General features: G+C 42.4%; 1 protein-coding gene across 1 annotated transcript in view; it reads right to left on the reverse strand.

Moving 5' to 3' along the window:
• Positions 1 to 17,644, reverse strand: part of SMAP2 (small ArfGAP2) — a 48,115-nt gene extending 30,471 nt beyond the window's left edge. The window contains exon 1 of the mRNA XM_082388875.1: positions 17,102 to 17,644. Coding sequence (XP_082245001.1) covers positions 17,102 to 17,204 — 103 coding nt within the window. The 5' untranslated portion in view covers positions 17,205 to 17,644. The remainder of the gene's footprint in view (positions 1 to 17,101) is intronic.
• Positions 17,645 to 18,299: the final 655 nt, after the last annotated feature.

An 18,299-nucleotide genomic window follows, 5' to 3' on the forward strand; every position in this document is an offset into this window, starting at 1 on the left:
GGAATCCCTCTCCTTCATCAGGTTCCCAGGGAAGGAGGAGGTCAAACCGTGAGGGCTGAGGGACCCAGGGTCATGTCCAGGCTTAATTCCAGAGCAGCCACCTCCTAAATATCCACAACCATAGTAGGACATCTGCCTAATGTTTTCCGTCTTTAAAAGTCCTCTTGATTTCTCTCTTTAGTTAATGGCTGTTATTCAATTGCTGCTACATTTGCTTTCACTATAATTCCTAAGATAGGGTTTAATATAATGCTTAAGAATATATTATTTCCACTTCATTGGACTCTCTAGAATTGGACAGCATACCTGCTATACTTTGGCTGCAATAAAAGATCCTCTATTACTTAAAGCATCAATTGAAGTTTGATGCGACCAGGTGGAGGCATTTGAAACAATACAGGAAATGCAACAAGCTGTCATTAAAAATCTATAAAAGTAACAATATTTATCCTTATAAATTTTGATTGGTTTTTAAAACAATGTAAAAATAAACAAAAACTAAATAACAACATCCCCAGCTAATCTCAGTACTATTTTTATTGGTTTAGCCCTAAATGCATAGATTAGGGGAATTGACATTTTCCAATTTTTTGTTTCTTGTTTTTAAATTTCTCTTTAACCTCTGTTATTTTGTTTAGCAAATGCTTTGTTGTTGAAATGTTTTAAATTTTTATGAAGTCAAAATAAAAGTTTTCCCTTCTAAAAATAACCAGTATGTTCATAGCTCTTGTTAAATAAATGCTCCCATGAGAGACCAGTATGAAAGTTGTGGTACACAGTGCTGGGCCTCCAAGTGGGAAGCCCCTCTCTTTCTGGAGAATCTTGAGTTCGGCCTGGAGGATGAGGTCTCTGGTTATGCCAGTAACCTTAGGAAGAGCCCTGGATGCCTATCCACTGAGAAATGAGTAAAAGAGCCCTAAGTGAGCAGCCACACAGGAAGGCTAGTTTGGCTTTATCCTCTGGGTCAAGTTCTCTAGAGAGAACATTGCTGGTGCTGGGTCCTTAGACAGTACCTTTCACATGGAGGAGGACCTGGTGCTGAAAAAAAAAAAAAAAAAATCAAGGAAGGTAACTAAGAATCTACACTGGTCCTATGAAGCTAAGGCAAGTGACCTCAGGATTCTGAAACAGAACAGGGACTGGGAACAAGCCGAGTGAGGTAGGATCAGAAGATAAGCCTTCCAAGACAAGGGTGACTGTTTTTTAGTTTCATATATTTTGTGATAAGTTCCTTTTTTTTTTTTTTTAATTTTTTTATAGCTACTTTTATTTATTTATTTATTATTTATTTTTGGCTGTGTTGGGTCTTCGGTTCGTGAGAGGGTTTTCTCCAGTTGCGGCAAGCGGGAGCCACTCTTCATCGCGGTGCGGGGACCGCTCTTCATCGCGGTGCACGGGCCTCTCACTATCGCGGCCCCTCCCGTTGTGGGGCACAGGCTCCAGATGCGCAGGCTCAGTAGTTGTGGCTCACGGGCCCAGCTGCTCCGTGGCATGTGGGATCCTCCCAGACCAGGGCTCGAACCCGTGTCCCCTGCACTAGCAGGCAGACTCTCAACCACTGCGCCACCAGGGAAGCCCAAGTTCCCTTTTTTGTTCCCTCTTTGTACTCAAAGTTCTGAATGGTGTTAACAGGGCTAAGGGAAAAGAATCAAAGGAAGTGATTTGTATCTATATATGAGCCAGAGCTTTAGAGCAGAGGCAGCAATGCGATGAAAGCATTGATAATCCAGAAGAAGCACCCAAAGAGGGAAAGAGAAGCAGGACACACTGGGGCCACCTGGGCAACTTTCCATCTCAACCTGTGGATTCTCTTTCCTGAATTCGTGTTTTGGAGGTTCACAGGTTTGACAAATAAGGAAAACTGGACTACTTATACTTTCTGGATCAACTTAATATTGCTCACAAATAGCTCTACGTGGGCTATTACTTTCATTTGCAAAACCTCATTTTGTGAAAATCTTGCTCCATCCACTGTCTCCATCAAGCCTTTTTTCCTTCCTCTTCTGACTCTCACAGCACTTTGTCATTCTCCTGTGGCACTCATCTATGCTTGTTCTGTTGCTGGGTTTTATATTTGTTTTTATTTTGTGAGCTCCTTTAGGTAACAACAGCCTAAGTTAGCATACTTTTTAAAAACCTAGAATGAGTATTTTTCTTATGTGGACTTGAGGTTTGAATCCCTTATTACTCAGAAAACCACACAAAGGTGATTTAAATATCCTACATAGAAAATTAGGAGGAAGGGTGTCCTTAATGTTCCTTGTAGCCTGGTTAGCTGGGATATTTTGGCTCTAGCTAATTTCCTCTACACAAAGACCCTGCTTAAAGCATTCATGAATAAGCAAGAAGAGTGGTAGCTGAGGCATGGCTTCTCTGAAAAGGGGAGGGAGGAAATAAAAAATAGCTGCTTTCATTGGGGGCAGGAAGGAGATTATTTGATTAGGAGCCAAACAGTGAGACTATCTCAGTACAAACAATTGTTTGGCTTGAAGGCTCCATGCGGCCAATTACTCCGGCAAAGGCTCAGCTGGAATGGAACACGGAGCCTGCCAGGACTGAGGGATAGAGACTGACACAGGCTCAAGTGTCTCAGTCACGGCTTTGGGATCGCAGAGCATCCCAGCAAGGATGCTCATAGAACACACTCTATCCCAATCAGCAAAGAGCATCATTCTGCACCCAACCCAGTCAAGAATGTGGATTGAAAAGAGATGAGAAAAAGATGACACTGGGGACAAATGTAAAGTAATTCAACCTAAAAAGAACATTTGGGGGTGGGGGAGAGATAAATTAGGACTCTGGGATTAACATATACACACTACTATATATAAGATAGATAAACAACAAGGACCTACTGTATAGCACAGGGAACTATATTCAATATCTTTTAACAACCTATAATGGAAAAGAATCTGAAAAAGAATATATATATATATATATATATATATATATATATATATATATAACTGAATCAGTTTGCTGTACACCTGAAACTAACACAATGTTGTAAACTAACTACACTTCAAAAAAATGGTTAAAAATTTTTTAAATAAAATAAAACCAACATTTTGTAGCAAAAGCAATAAGGATAAAACCCAGATCTTATAAGAGAGCTAGAACATTTCAATCACTACCTCAATGGCTTTCATCAGGCTGGGGGTTGGAGGTGTGTAGAGATGGATCGCTGAGCTAACAGCTGGGCAATCATTTCAAAGTCGGCCAGGTGGACCTGATATTTCAAAACTTGACATTATAATTAAACTAATTTCCTATCACTCATGACCTCACTTCAGGAAACAGATGTTTAACTCGATTCTCTAGAAGTTATTGTCTTCACCCCCTGGGGACATTTAGTTCTTTATGTTTTTTAAGTTACTTCCCGTTAAAGCCTTAGCTTCCTCTTTGCAACAACCAATAGCTTCTCATATTCTGAAAAAAATACTGAAGATGCAAAGGAAGCCTGCCCACTGAGGGGGGGCATATCTTTAGAAGAAGCTACCAAAGAAAGGTGACAGAGCTCTTGACCAATGAGATTGCTCTTCATCCTCCATCCCCAGGACAGGTAATAAGCAGCAGAGGACCAATATGAAAATAGATATTAAAAATAGCCACATTCAAACAGTACCACTCTTCTTTCTTTAGAGCAGTGCTTCTCAACTGAAGCAATTTTCCCCCCAAGTGGCAATGTCAATGTCTGGAGACATTTTTAGTTGTCACAACTGGCAGAAAGTTGGGGTGCTACTGGCATCTAGTAGATGACGCCAAGGATGCTGCTTTACCTCCTATACAGGACAACCTCTCAACAAAGAAGTATCCGAAACATCAATAGTGCTGAGAAACCATCTTGAAGCCACTTAGTTTGAAGCATGTGAGATATAAGAATATGCCAATCCTGGGCTTCCCTGGTGGCGCAGTGGTTGAGAATCTGCCTGCTAATGCAGGGGACACGGGTTCGAGCCCTGGTCTGGGAAGATCCCACATGCCGCGGAGCAACTAGGCCCGTGACCCACAGCTACTGAGCCTGCGCGTCTGGAGCCTGTGCTCCGCAACAAGAGAGGCCGCGAGAGTGAGAGGCCCGCGCACCGCGATGAAGAGTGGCCCCCGCTTGCCACAACTAGAGAGGGCCCTCACGCGGAGGCGAGGACCCAACACAGCCAAAAATAAATAAATAAATTAATTAATTAAAAAAAAAAAAGAAAGAAAAAGAAAACAGTCTTTGGATTCATACAACTCCAATTTCAAATAGGAGTTCTACCACTTGCCAGCTACTGGGCCTGCACCAAGTTCCCCAAACTTTAAAAAAAAAAAAAAAAAGAATATGCCAATCCTGTGGAAAAGCCATTTCTCTTGTTCTGTAACAAACAGATAAACATTTAGATACAGAATTCCAAAACTGGAAAGAACCTTAAGGATTATCTAGTCCAAGCACAGCCGGAGAATCTAAGGCCCGGGGAGGTCAAGTCATTTACCCAAGTTCATAGAAGAAATCACCAGCTGGACTGGAATGAGAAACATCTTTCTACACCCCAAATGTGTGTTATATATAGTAGATGCTCAATAATAGTCCCTAAATTGATATCCTATTCTTCAGGTGTTCTTTTCTCTTCTCACATACACACTCTCTGCTGCTGGAAAGCCCAAGGCCTGAGCTTGTGTGTGAAGGCTCATCCACACCCCTTCCCAGCCACGTTCCTCTTCCTCAGAGGAAGCCCAGAAGTGGAGGAGAGTGAAGAACAAGCAGCCAGGCAGAACTCGTTTTTCACTTGTTTGAAGGGAAGCTTGTGCTTTTCACACAGGCAGAGAGAGGCTTTACACAAAACCTTCCGAGTCAGCAAATGAACTCTTGTACAAGACCACAGACATGTGAACTTCTCCCTTCCAGGACAGTGTGCAGCTTTCCCAACACATCAGAGGAGTCCCAACCAATGGCAAACAGATGGAAAACCAGTGCGAGTTTAACTGAATCACAACCGTATCCAAAAGCTAGAGAACTTTCATCTCTACAGAAACAGCAGAACAGAAATGAATTCTGGGACCAAAGTACAGATGGTTAGCCCAGGGACACGCAGAATGTTAGTCATCGAAACAGTCCTGGCTTAAGGGAGCAGAGCAAAAAGTGGAGATTTGCCCTTTCAAAAGAAGATATTCACTATGTTTCAAAAGCCAGGTGTTTCAGAATTGGGTATAATGAGGTACGGGTCGGAAGGTATGGTGCAAGCGGGTGGCGCAAAGATGCCAGCCGTGTGGATAGAAAGTTCCTGCAAAGGGGACATTACGCAGAGGAACTCAGGGCAGGTCTCTTGGGGAAAAAAATCGTGGCTTCGAAAGAGCCAAAGCAAGGTTCTTCAAATTAGACAAACCTGTTCCAGCAGGAACAAGGGGAGCTTCTAAAAGTGTTGCAAGGTTATGATTAATCTCTATAGCACCTGAGGACAGTGTCTAAATATTTACTCCCAGCCCACAAAAAGGCTAAAGGACTGCTATTTCAGCCACCCGTTTTACACTCCCTGCTCCATTTCCCCTAAAATGGTGTGTCTCACTGAGACCTCCTACGGAAAGGGCAGAATACCAGCTCTGTGACTGGCTCCAGCTTTCAAGGCGGTACAGATGCCAGAGCACACAAAAGAGATGGTGCACAGAAGCAACTGCCACAGAGCAACCTTGAGATTCACCTGCTTGGCTTCCTGCAATGTCACAGAGCTTCAAATATCTGAGTTAAGAGTATGAGGGTGACTTTCAGAAAACTAACAAGATTATGATCTGAACACGCATAACTAGAATAGTGTTCACGACGGAGACACAGACACTATGTACCTGATGCTGTGCTTTAGCTAACAGGAAAACACGGGACTCAGTCCCTGACCTCATGGAATTCACAGTCTAAGGAAAGCTTTGTAAAACAAAAACAAAAAACAGTAGCTGTTATCCCCTTTCCACCAATGTAGGGCTTCTAATCCTCCTTCCCAGTGGACTGAGTTTAAGTGAAGGAGGCCTGTATGAACAACATAAGATGCTGATCAACGGCCCAACAGTATTTCCACATACCAAGTATATAATGTGGAAATTGCACGTGAGACATAAGAATATATCTTGGCCCATCTTGCTGTGATCATGTCCCATAAATCTGTTCCTTACAGTCAAGCCGGGATTCTCCCCAGCTCTCTGGGCTCCTTGTCTCAAATGTCCACTGCCATGAGGCAGTTCAAAATGAACTGCCCCCACGGCAAGGCCATCCCTACATGGGCTCCACCCAGAGGACTCCCTGACAACTCCTTAAAATTAGAGGGCCCACATAACTACTCAACTCTGAACACATAAATAACCCATTAGTCTCACAGCAACACAAAAATTCACAATGTCTCATTACCTTATAACACTGAAAAATTAAGACCCAAGGGTCCAACAATTGGGCAAGAGTTAAGTAATGATATATTCAAACAATGGAATACAATAAAGGCATTTAAATGTTTTTAATGTCATGAAAAATGCTTATGATAAATGTTAAGCAAAACAATAATGATATAAAATTATTACAGTATAAGCGGAAATAAAAAATGGGTGATAAGGATTATATGAAATATCTTCTGCATCATACTTTTTCATACTTTCCAATGATTTTCATCACAAATATGAATAACTTTCATAATGAGAAAAAATAAAGTTTTTGTTTTTTAAAGAAAAGCATTTAATGTTTAGCTAATAAGCACAACTGGTCTGGGAGTCTGTTCCTATGGTAACAAATTTTTTTTTGTTTTTCTTTTTTCTTTTTGGTCATCCAGCATGTGGGATCTTAGTTCCACGACTGGGGATCAAACCCCCATCCCCTGCAGTGGAAGCGAGGAGTCTTAACCACTGGACCGCCAAGGAAGTCCCTTTTTTCCCCTTATATGCATAAGAAGTCTAATGAAACTGAGCCTTATTTTTACTCTGCCCTTGATTTGAGTCACTTGTGCCTGGTGCCTATTCACAGACTAGGCTCAAAACCAAGTCAGAACGCTCAGAGGAGGTGATCTGGAATCTTCCTGATTCCAATGTTGTATTTAATGATGCTTCCTTTCTCTCACATAAAAGCTAGTAACGTTAATAATAGCACTCACACTCTACGAAAGACCTTTGCTCAAAATTCTCCTCGGTCTGAAACAGTTCCTCCAACCCAACCCCTCACATCTACCTTCAGAGAGACAAAGTCCCCAGTCCTTACAGCTATTATTTCAATAAAAATGCTTTCAACACAGCAGAAGAGCCTGAATCTTTTCTTTCTTTCTTTTTCAAATCAGCTGTCACACAAATTGGTTTCCATTAGGTCCGTTGTTGCCAGCTATTTTGAACACAAGCATCATGATAAGAACAGGGAGTTTCCTTTCTATTTCTCATCAGAGGGCTTGGGTCAGTTATAACCCAAGTGGTAAAGTATCAACAAGAAAAGACACCAATGCCCCTTCCCTCACCAGCATATGATATTGCCAGTTCACATGGAAAATTCTGTACGAAATTATTTTTCGAAGGCATTAGATAGAACAAAAACCGTCTAAACAATATTAAGACAAAGTTTTTAACTCAAGGCTTGAAACACTAGAGATCTCACTTCTAAATACACACAGAGGGGACTTCCACTAAGATAAGAAAAGAGGAAGAAGTTAAAATTTACTCTTTGTGCACTTCAGGAAGTAACATTGTAGGATTAACATGTAAACTCACATCTAAAGATGTAAGCTCTGAGATAGAGGCATGGGGATTTATGGTCTTCCCATCACTAGCAACTGCTGTGAAAGACAGTATGGCTATTTTCAATAGAGGAAAAGAAAAGGTGCTGTATTTTCTCACATCTCTATGCTGGGACAGGCTTAACAGCTACAGCTGAGAGTAGCTCTCTCTTCCTCCTGTATTTGCTCTACTATTTTCAACACATGATAAAATGAGAAAGTTACTCATTTGTTTTTTGGGTGAGGAGAAATGACGCGAAGCCTGAGGGATCCAGGTCTCATTGTTTCCGATTAAGACATTTCTTTTTGAAAGTTTTGACTTGAAATTAAATAAGGATCAACAGAGCATTTTCCAAGTGGGCTTATGAAGTCCAGTACTTTCTAAATAAACCATATCCTACAGGTATGTAAAAATCAAACCAGAATACCCATAGGAAATATACAAATGGGGAAAAGAGGGCTATGGTCAACAAAAATGGTCAGAAAACTACTTAACATGACTTGAAAACAAAAACGAGCAGCAATAATAAAATCCCAGCAATATGTTACAAAGGTGGGATTCCAGGGCGTTTCAGCCACCCAGGAGGGAGCATGGGGGTCAAGGGGAGTGGTGGACAAACTGAAGACAACCACCAGGGCAACCTTACACTGATGGATGGCCACAGATGAAGGCAGATTTGGCTCATCTCTGGGGTTTTCCACTGGGAAGGGACCTGCAGTTCAGCCATCAATGGACCAGCATCCACAAAGCCTGTGGGGAAATATAGGATCCAGAAGAGTGGGGTAGGGAAGGAGAAAGTTTGGAAAATGGAAGAGTCAAAAACAGTAGTGAAATATTGTAATTATTAAACACGAGGCTTCAAAAACGCATAGATGTACCTCTTAAGGTAAAATGGAGTGGATGGGAACAACTGGTACTCTGGGAAGCAGGCTGATACGCTTTTTACAATACCAAATTACATTTCAATCACATCTGTGAATTACAGTAGTACCTGAGAAGAGGAAATTAATTTTTGGAGAAAAGAGAAAAACCATGAAACCTATGCAATTTTTTTTACCATTGGTAACTTTACTCGATGAGGGTTCCTTATCCATCGCTTCTGTGGAAAATAACAGCCTAAAAGCAAACATACACTCCACTGAAAACCCTTGTTGGCCTAGTTCCACCAATTCCATTAACGTGGCAGGCGCCCAAATGCAGGTGACCTGATTGACAAAAAAAGCACTTCTAGAAAGTGCTAAACTTGTATCATGTAACTCATTAAACACTTTATAATCAAGGAGAAAACTAGTAGCCATAACTTGAGAAGCTTTGTCTTTAAATGGAGCGGCAGCAACCTGCCAAGTAAGACAAAATATGTTTTATTTTTCAGGTTCAGTATAGAAGATAGTATGTCCAGTGATCTTACCTCTCTCACCCAGTGGTAAGCGGACTGAATCGCGGGGCGGGCGGCACAGGCAAACCGATCAAACTATTTAAAAAGATACGTGGCACAAGGAAAACTTCCTTAACGATCAAGGAAAGTCTAATCTGTACCACGTTTTAAGGCTGCAATCCTCAAAACTCTCTTTGTACGTCTTAAGTGTTACGGACTCAAAGTTTTTAGTTGTAGATGGGACAAGCTCAGTGCATACACATCATGCTTAAGGCTTCCCAGAATTAACAGGGTGGGAACTTATTTTCTGAGTAACCAAACGGTAAATTGTCCTGGTGGAGACCAAAAGTCAAATACAGATTCCACAGAAGCCTCACATCCTAATTATATAGGCAATGGCTATATAAAAGTTACACTACTTGTTACATGACTATACAAAGTTACATTACTTCCCAGGACTAATTACTGTTTCGGCAACAGTTAAGATCCTTTTGAAGCACAAGAGGTTATCTGCCTGAAAACCCTTCTTATTGCTTGTCCAAAATAACTGTTTACTTACAAGGAGAAAGAATTACATCTTGGAGATTTAAGTGCCTTTGTGCCTTTGCCTGTCTCAGCTTGGATCCTCCTCTTGCTCTACACTATCACAGGGAACTACATCTCCCAGGCTCCCTTGCCAACTGATTTCTGAGTAAGTTCCACCAATGGGAGGCACTGATGAGGAAAGGCAGGAGAAGGAGGGAAGCCAGGGTAATGCTCTCTATCTTACTTGGTCCGAGTTCCAGCTGCCACCAGACAGCTCTTCTTTCCAGTCTTCTAGCTCACAGCAGATGGCTCAGTCTTCTGGCCTTTGGTGACACCAGCACCTTCTAATTTCCTTAGGGGCCTAGGACCTCCCAGGTGTTGCCAATCTCTGGGTTGTCTCACCACCCCATTGACCTTCTTGGCTCTTGTATCACCTATGGAAACTATTCCATATTAAATTCCCTCTGCTTGTACCACCTACAGTGCTTTCTGTTTCTCTGGAGGGTCCCTGACTTTAAAATACATCTTAAAACTTAGCTTTCCTAAGAATTACACAAATATTCAGATAACTTATAAAGGATTTCTTCTAATAAGAAACAAAGGATTATATTGTTCAAACAAATATTTACTGAGAGCCTGACCTGTGCCAACCATTGTTCTAGGTGCCAGGAATACTATAGTGAACAAAACAGGCACAAAACCCCTGCCCTCATGGAGCTTACATTCTAGTGGATGTGTTAACTGTAGCAAGTTACAATTTTAAGAAGTTAACTAGCAGAGGAATATTTCTTTAAAAATAGAGGAATTTGGTAAAAGTGAATTAACTTTAAGGGGTTCTACTCTACATAGACTTGGTTCCTACCTTTTCAATGTGGTATGCTGAACTGTCACACTCCAGGGGCCAACACAGAACTTTTCAAAGTTAGTATCTACTTAAACTAGCCACTTGCTCAAACAGAAGTATAACTGTGATAAGGATTTAAGCAGACACAATGACAAAAGTTAGGCACTGTATGCTTAGAATGTAAAACACATGTGTGTTTTATGCAGATTCTTGCTGGGCATCTTTTTCACAGGGGATATCATTTGGAGGAATTGAGTCTGAGTCCATTTAATAAGTCACTTTATCTCTTCCTTATGGCATAGGTAGCTTCCAACATAACATACAAAGCCAGCTGCAATGTTCATAACGAGTAACGTGTTGTGGTCTCCAGCTGCATGACATTATTTCCAAGATGGAATTTTCAGGCAGAACAGAAACCTACAATGACTCATGTGGTGAACAGTAATATAGACAACTGTGCCCAAAAAAGCTGCCACCTACATACCATAATGACATCAGATGAAAAATGCAGAAAGAAGGAAATTTTCTGATTTATTTAAAAGCAATAGATTTGTTGAAAGGTATACTGAGAGATGTGGCTGCAACTGCCTGTTTACACATCCTAAGCACTGAACAACCAAGGGCACACTCAAATATTCAACACCCTTAGACTGCTTGAGTATGAGAGCATGCTCAGCCTCAAAATTCAACGTCACCAACTCCAGAAATGGCATGACATCTACTGCTGACATTTCACTAGACTTCTCTAAGATAGTTTAATGTACTCATGAGGGTACACTTCCATGGAGATCTAGTGGGCACAATCCTCAGACCTTCCTTACTACTCAGCAGTTAGAGAACATTTCATGTTTGCAATATTTATAATTCCATTTGAGTAGCAGGTGGACTTCCAATACTAGGGGCTTCTTACACAACAGGGAGTCTAAAGCATATTCATAATCTCAATGCCATACGGCAAGTCAACAACAGAGCTAGGATTTTAACCTTATGGGTCTCTGCCTACCTTATCCCTTGCCAATCCCCAACACACACATACACATACACACACACACACACACACACACACGGTACAGCACATCTTGGAGACTATACACATGGTACAGCACATCTTGGCTACTGCACATTCTGCTTCCTCTGCCTGGAATGCCCTAAATTCACCTGACAAAGTCATGTTTATCATTCAAGACATAGCCTACTTGTCTCTCTGAGCCACGACTTCCTAGGCAGACTTTCTTGCTTTCTTCAATGCTTTCATTTCTCCCTGTACACAATCCTACAATGATAATTACTACATTGCATCATTTATCTGCTTACACATCTGCTTGCCCATTAGACTATAAAATCCTTGAAACCAAAGGCCCTATCTTTTAATCTACATGTCTTGGTACAGTGTCTGACACAAAGCAGGTGCTTAAGAACTATTTTCTGAATGAATATATGTAGTGTGGGATTGTACTCTCAGGCTTGCAAAGAGTTCTTAAAAGATAAGGCATTTTGTACTCTCTATCCCACTGCCACTGGATAATGGGCAAGGAGAACAAATAGCAAAGTATCTCCCAGGGAACAGGTTTAACAAGTTGATATTAAAGGACAACCTAATGGGGACTTTTATAAATTACTTTCAGTAAAACTGTGTCAACCTAACTACAACTGTCAGAGTTAAGGTGCATTAGCTGTAAAAAGCCAGAAGGTTATTTGATCTTGGCTGGAGAAGGGTGTTTAACAACTAGAGATGGAAGGAAAATTCCTTCTGTTGTCCAGATCTGATGCAATTTTAAAAAATCTCTTAAGAGGTGCCATAGATACAGCTAAAATAATTTAAAATTGATAGGAATGTTCATTTCTAAGGAATGATATTTAACAGGCAATGATTTAGCTATTGACAGAAAACAAATGTAAAGCAAAGCTAGAGATTAATTTACCAGAGTTAAAATTTAATATTAAAAAAACTAATATTAAAAGACTAATATTAAAAAAAAATGTCTACAAAAAGATTCCCTGGTCTAACCTTTCATACAACTTTGAAGAGTCAGGAAACATCCAGAGACCATCCTCAAGGGTACCATAAAGTCCTATAGGAAATGGTTTTGGCTTAAAAACTAGGTGGTTTTTTATTCGGTGAGTTATTCAGTGAGTCATTCTAACTGTGGCTTCCAGTAACTAGAGTATTTAAGGGAATAAAGTCTGAAAGTGAAATGAATAAAATCAAGACAAAATAAACAAGTTCAGCAATGGTAATAATAAATAATGCTTACATTTGTGTAACACTTTAGTTTACGAGGCATTTTTATTTTTCAAATGAGGAAAATTAAACTGAGAAAGGTAGTGTGCTGAAGGTCACAAAGCTAAAATAAGCAGAGTAATGGAGTTTAACCGTATGTTCCAACATCAAAAGTCTACAGCTCTGATTCTTTGCCACCTGGAAGGTGAGCCTACCTGTGCTATGGATGGGCCTAGGACACTTTCTAAGATGACTTCAATGAGAGTAGATGTTTCCAAATCACTTACGCATGTCTTTCAACTTAATACCCTGAAAGAATGGGGACGCTCTTTAACGTGCGTGGAGAGGGAATCTCCATGCCCTCCACGTTATACTGTGGACTGAAAAATGCCAGGTGCCATGAACTGTGGGTAACATGCTACTATTTGCATAAAAGCACTGAAAAGAAATATATTTAAATGTAGTTTTTTTGTCCATGCATATACTATCTCTTAAAAGTCACATAAGAAATTACTAACAGTGGTTACTTCCAGAAGCACTGGAAAATGGTGGCTAAGGGATCAGGGACAGGAACACCACTTTTCACTGTACATATTCCCTTTTGAACTTTTTGAATTCTGAACCACATGAAAGTGGTTTTGCAAAAAGTGAATTAAAATTTAAGAATACATAATGGGAGTTGGAACAAAGGCAATGGTTAGGTGATTCAAAGTGAAACATTTCAGAAATGGGATGTAGCAGAAGAACAGAGAAGTAAAAAGGTATTACAAAGTTTTTGTCAGACTCCAGAATTCCATGTGGTATCTCACAGTTGGAAGTAAATATTCCTCAAGACCATCAAATTTCTTCCATTCTAATTCTTTGCTCATTAAACAGCTCTCAAGTTTTCACTAACCTTGATACTGAGAAAGGAGTGTCCCAACAGTGGATATAAGTATTCAGGTCATCAGAAAGGTAGATCCTTTCATGGTAAATAAGATAGTGTCCAGTTTAAACAAGTCTTTTGTTGTTCCACGGCATGTGGGATCTTCCTGGACCAGGGCTCAAACCCGTGTCCCCTGCATTGGCAGGCGGATTCTTAACCACTGCGCCACCAGGGAAGTTCTAAACCAGTCTTTGACGAGGTTGATTAGGGGTTATTCTAGCCACACTGATAAAATATGCAACTGCAGAGCTGAAGACTAAACCTTAGACCAGTATAACCCCACCAAGGGTCTATCCAAAAACGGGACCTGGCCTCAACTAGATGGAATTAACCATTAACATATCTGAAATTTCCAGTATGTTTGTCCTCTGTTCTTCCACAACTTAAGTCAGTCCAAAATTTTACCCTAAAGGTCACAATAACTTAAGGGCTTTGGGTGATGAAACCACATCTTTCAGCCTAAAGCAAGTCACAGCATTTTTTTAAAGGCAATACCAAAGCAGCCTCCGTTCCCACACAGAAATTATTTCAATGCCTTAGAGGTACCGGAAACTGGTGAGTCTCATGCTCAAGAGAGTTAAAAAAACCCAGGACCAACAAAACTTGTACTATACAAAGAGAACACATGATTATTCTCTATTCTGATGTTCAAATTACATATCTAAAGATAATATCATTCTTAAATCAGTTTAAGATTTTTTTAAAAAAGATTTATTGCCAGAGTTATTTTGGAACATTACAAAAATACCTGCTCAAAGGTCTGCAGTTCAGGGCTACATCATCTGATTTCATATTAATGGATTAGCAAGCAGTCACTCACCAGGTCCTATACAATTAAGCTCTCAGTTTTCTAAGGAAGAAAGGACATGAGACCTACAGATAAATACTCAAGTACAAACCTCATTTTAGCCTACAGCTTTAAAATTCCTCCTCCCACTAAATGTATTATTATTATTTATTTTTACCAGAGCTGAACAGCTAACTTAATCTACAGATGCAAGTGTTTCTTCCTTCCATGGTCTGACATTTGTCCTCATGATGATTACAACAACTAAACTCAGGAAAAAGGAGAGGGAAAATGAGTAAAAGGAGTTGAAAGAGTGGAAGGGGCTAGCTTATTCACAAACTGGATAAACTGAGGCCACAACAAATGTCTTAACTGAAAGATGACTGACTGACACGTTGTCATCTCCTTTTTAATACAATGGCCGAGTCACTGAAGCCACCAAGCCAAAACGTAAAGCTAATTTGTGAAAAGAAATTGTTTCAGAAACCAGGATTCTATTATCAAGAGCAGTTAATAAAGTTTACAGGCCAGCAGTTACTAGCTCTCATTAAGAATGAATTGACTAATGTTTTATTACCTGATCCCCAGTAATTCTGTTGATAAAGAGCAACGGAAAATTTGGAGGAAGAAGTGATGAATCAACCTCTCTTCCATGTGCTATATTTTATAGGAATATGAGTAAGTATAAGAGTGGTATGCAAAATAGGGGATGAGGGTGGTACTAATCATCAAAATGGCATCTGACTCCCCAAATGTAGCAATGCTCACTCCAGTGGGTTGCTTCACTGTGACTCAAGATCTGTCAACTGAGGACACAAGGGAATTTGAGTAAGAGACATACTCTTAAATTTTAAACCAAATCTTCCAATAGATCTAGCACAAGATCTCACAAGAGTCAACTATAAGAAATTAACTTACTCAACGTAAATTGATTCTAAAGTACTTTTTAAAATGAATTATTGCCAATGCAAAAATTCAGGAGAGAAGCCTGGGGACCTGCTTTCCTAATGGCACATGCCATTTATCCATTGGTAAAGGCTACTAAAATATACTACAAGGTGTCCAAATCAAAGTATCTGTCTCCTGTTCTCCTAAATAACCTTACTTCTTGGACTTCCCTGGTGGTATCTGTCTCCTGTTCTCCTTAAATAACCTTACTTCTCGGACTTCCCTGGTGGCACAGTGGTTAAGAATCCGCCTGCCAATGCAGGGGACACGGGTTCGAGCCCTGGCCCGGGAAGATCCCACATGCCATGGAGCAACTAAGCCTGTGCACCACAACTACTGAGGCTGCGCTCTAGAGCCCGCGAGCTATAACTGCTGAGCCCGTGTGCCACAACTACTGAAGCTCACGTGCCTAGAGCCTGTGCTCCCAGCAAGAGAAGCCACCACACTGAGAAGCCCGCGCACCTCAACGAAGAGTAGTCCCCGCTTGCTGCAACCGGAGAAAAGCCCGCGTGCAGCAACGAAGATCCAACGCAGCCAAAAATAAAAACAAACAAACAAAAACAAAACAAAAACCTTACTTCTCTAAAATAAAAGGTAATTAAGTGAAAGCATTAATTAAGCATGTACTTCCTTTCTCAATATTGATAAATACAAATACATTTGAACCTTTGTTGTGTACTATACGCCCAACATGCTATATGGCAAACAATCCAAGTAAATTCACTGCATTATGAACAAAAGTAAATTAACAATAGCTCCCAAAATATATCCCTTTCTACCCAAACCAAAAAGGAAAAGAATTTTCCCAACTTCTCCAATTTATATTCCAAAGAATTCAGAAAGAAAATAAGGAAACAAAATATTTATAATCTATCAATTTCGAGTGCAAATATTTCACTAATAACCAAGCTTTCGTAGCATACTGATTTGTAATTGTATCAAATCATGAATCTTTGAGGGCACAGAAAACAAAGACTAAATGGCTCTGCCAGTCTACAACGGTCATATTTCACCTTTAGAAGGATGATGGCCATGAAAGCAACAAATTCGATGTATCCCTTGCTTCCTCCTCCGCACTGATTAAACCAATCCTGCACTACAGACACAGTCTGCTAGTTTCTGCCACCACACACACATCAGGCCTCCAACACACTCCACAGGCCAGGGCTAGGCTGTCTAGAAGTCCGCACTGTGTCACTGCATAAGGCAGTTCCCCCCTCCACACATCCAGAAAGAGGAAAGCCACCTAAGCGCTCTGTCAGATCTCAGCAAGGCTGTAAAATGACAGATGGAACTGCTAACCAAATAGCAGGCAGCGACGCTCACCACCTTTAAAAATCATTTAAGCAGTTTTCCTCCCCGTCATCTCGCTTCTCCCCGCCCCCCCCCACCCCCGCGCGCACCACCGCAGTTCGCCCCCAGCTTTGCAAGCGGAAGGCTGCGAGCTCTGGGCCGCCTCTGGACTGACAGTCGGCCCAGAACTCATTCAGAGCCCTGAAATACAGACATTCTCACCTGCACACACCATGCCACTTCCACCCACACCACCACCGCCCCACCCCCCAACCACACGCACTCGCCCTCGCAACCTCTCCCCACACCAATCCCGGCGCCGCAGAACACCTAGCAGCCTCATCAGCAACGGTAGCACGCGTTACCATTTAGATGATCCGGGCCACCTAAGCTCCAGAGACCGCCCCCTCCCCACACAGGCCGCCTCCCCCGCGCCGCCCGGAGGCTGGACCCCTCGCCCGCCAGGTGGGATGTGCTACCTTTAGACTGGCAGTCCGCACAAAACTTGTTATCCTCCTCCAGCAGCAGGTTGGCTAGGACCGCCTGGTACCGATCCACGTCCTTCACCGATTTGCCCGTCATGGCCAGGGTGCCGGCGGGGGCAGAGGGCGACGCGCCCTCCTCGCCCCCAGAAACCCCTGCCTCAGTTCGGAGGTGAGGACTCCTGGTCCCCCGCCCAGGGGCACCTCCTGAGCGGGGGAGAGCCCTCTCCCACCGCCCGGCCCGGCACCCCTTCTCGGGTCAGCCGCGCCCGCCCCCCACTCTGCAGCCCCTCAGCGCGGCGCCCCCTGGCGGGCTTAGGGAAAGACCCAGGTCCCGACGAGGCTGCCGGACCAGGCAGGGACCCTCAGCCCAGGCAAGGGGGGCGCTCAGGCCTCCTGCGTGCCGGGTGCAGAGACGACCCCCAGGCCTGCCTGTCTGCAAGCCGTGCGTCCCGCGCCTCGGTTTCCCTGGCAGCTGCTGCCAGCCCTGCCACCACCTCTGCCGCCTACTTCCGGCAGCTCTTCCTCTCCTCCTCCACCCCTCCCAGCCCGCGCATGCGCCCCGCCCCCACCGCTTCGGACTGGGCTCTTCCCTCCGCTCCGCCTCTCAGGAACCAATCGGGGCAGAAGTGAGGGGCGGAGCTTGGGTGGGGCGGAGGGGGAAGTGGGCCCGCCCCCTGCATGTCCTTGGAAAAGAATGAATGGAGCCGGCGGAAAACGAGTGGAGAGAGTAGAGGCAAGCGAAGGGAAACAATTAACATTAGCTGAGCTCTTACTATGTGCCAGGCGCTGTGCTAAGCGCTTTATATGCATTATCCCAATATAATCCCAAAACCTCTCTACGAGTTAAATATTTACAATCCTTATGTAACGTGGAGGTTGTGAATACTCCAAAGTCCTCCAGCTTATTCTTTCCTTCAACAGCCAAATAGAAGGGCCCAACCTCCTAACCCAGGATAAGAGGACATCACAACCTCCCCAACTTTTCAGAGGATTCTGGTTACCTCTCACTTGGAATGCATGCTCCTGCTGAATTCCTGGTCCCCCTGTTCATTAGGTCTCCTCTTGTGATTACTGACATCTTTGGCCATTGTTTTGCCTGGTGCCTAGACACTTCCTTGTTTCATTCCTCAATCCTCCCCAAATAGTGCAGTTTTGTGCAGCAGACCTTTACTGAAGGTTATTTGGAGAGGTG

Source organism: Balaenoptera borealis, assembly GCF_965194805.1.
Source record: "Balaenoptera borealis genome assembly, chromosome: 1".
NCBI classification, from domain to species: domain Eukaryota; kingdom Metazoa; phylum Chordata; class Mammalia; order Artiodactyla; family Balaenopteridae; genus Balaenoptera; species Balaenoptera borealis.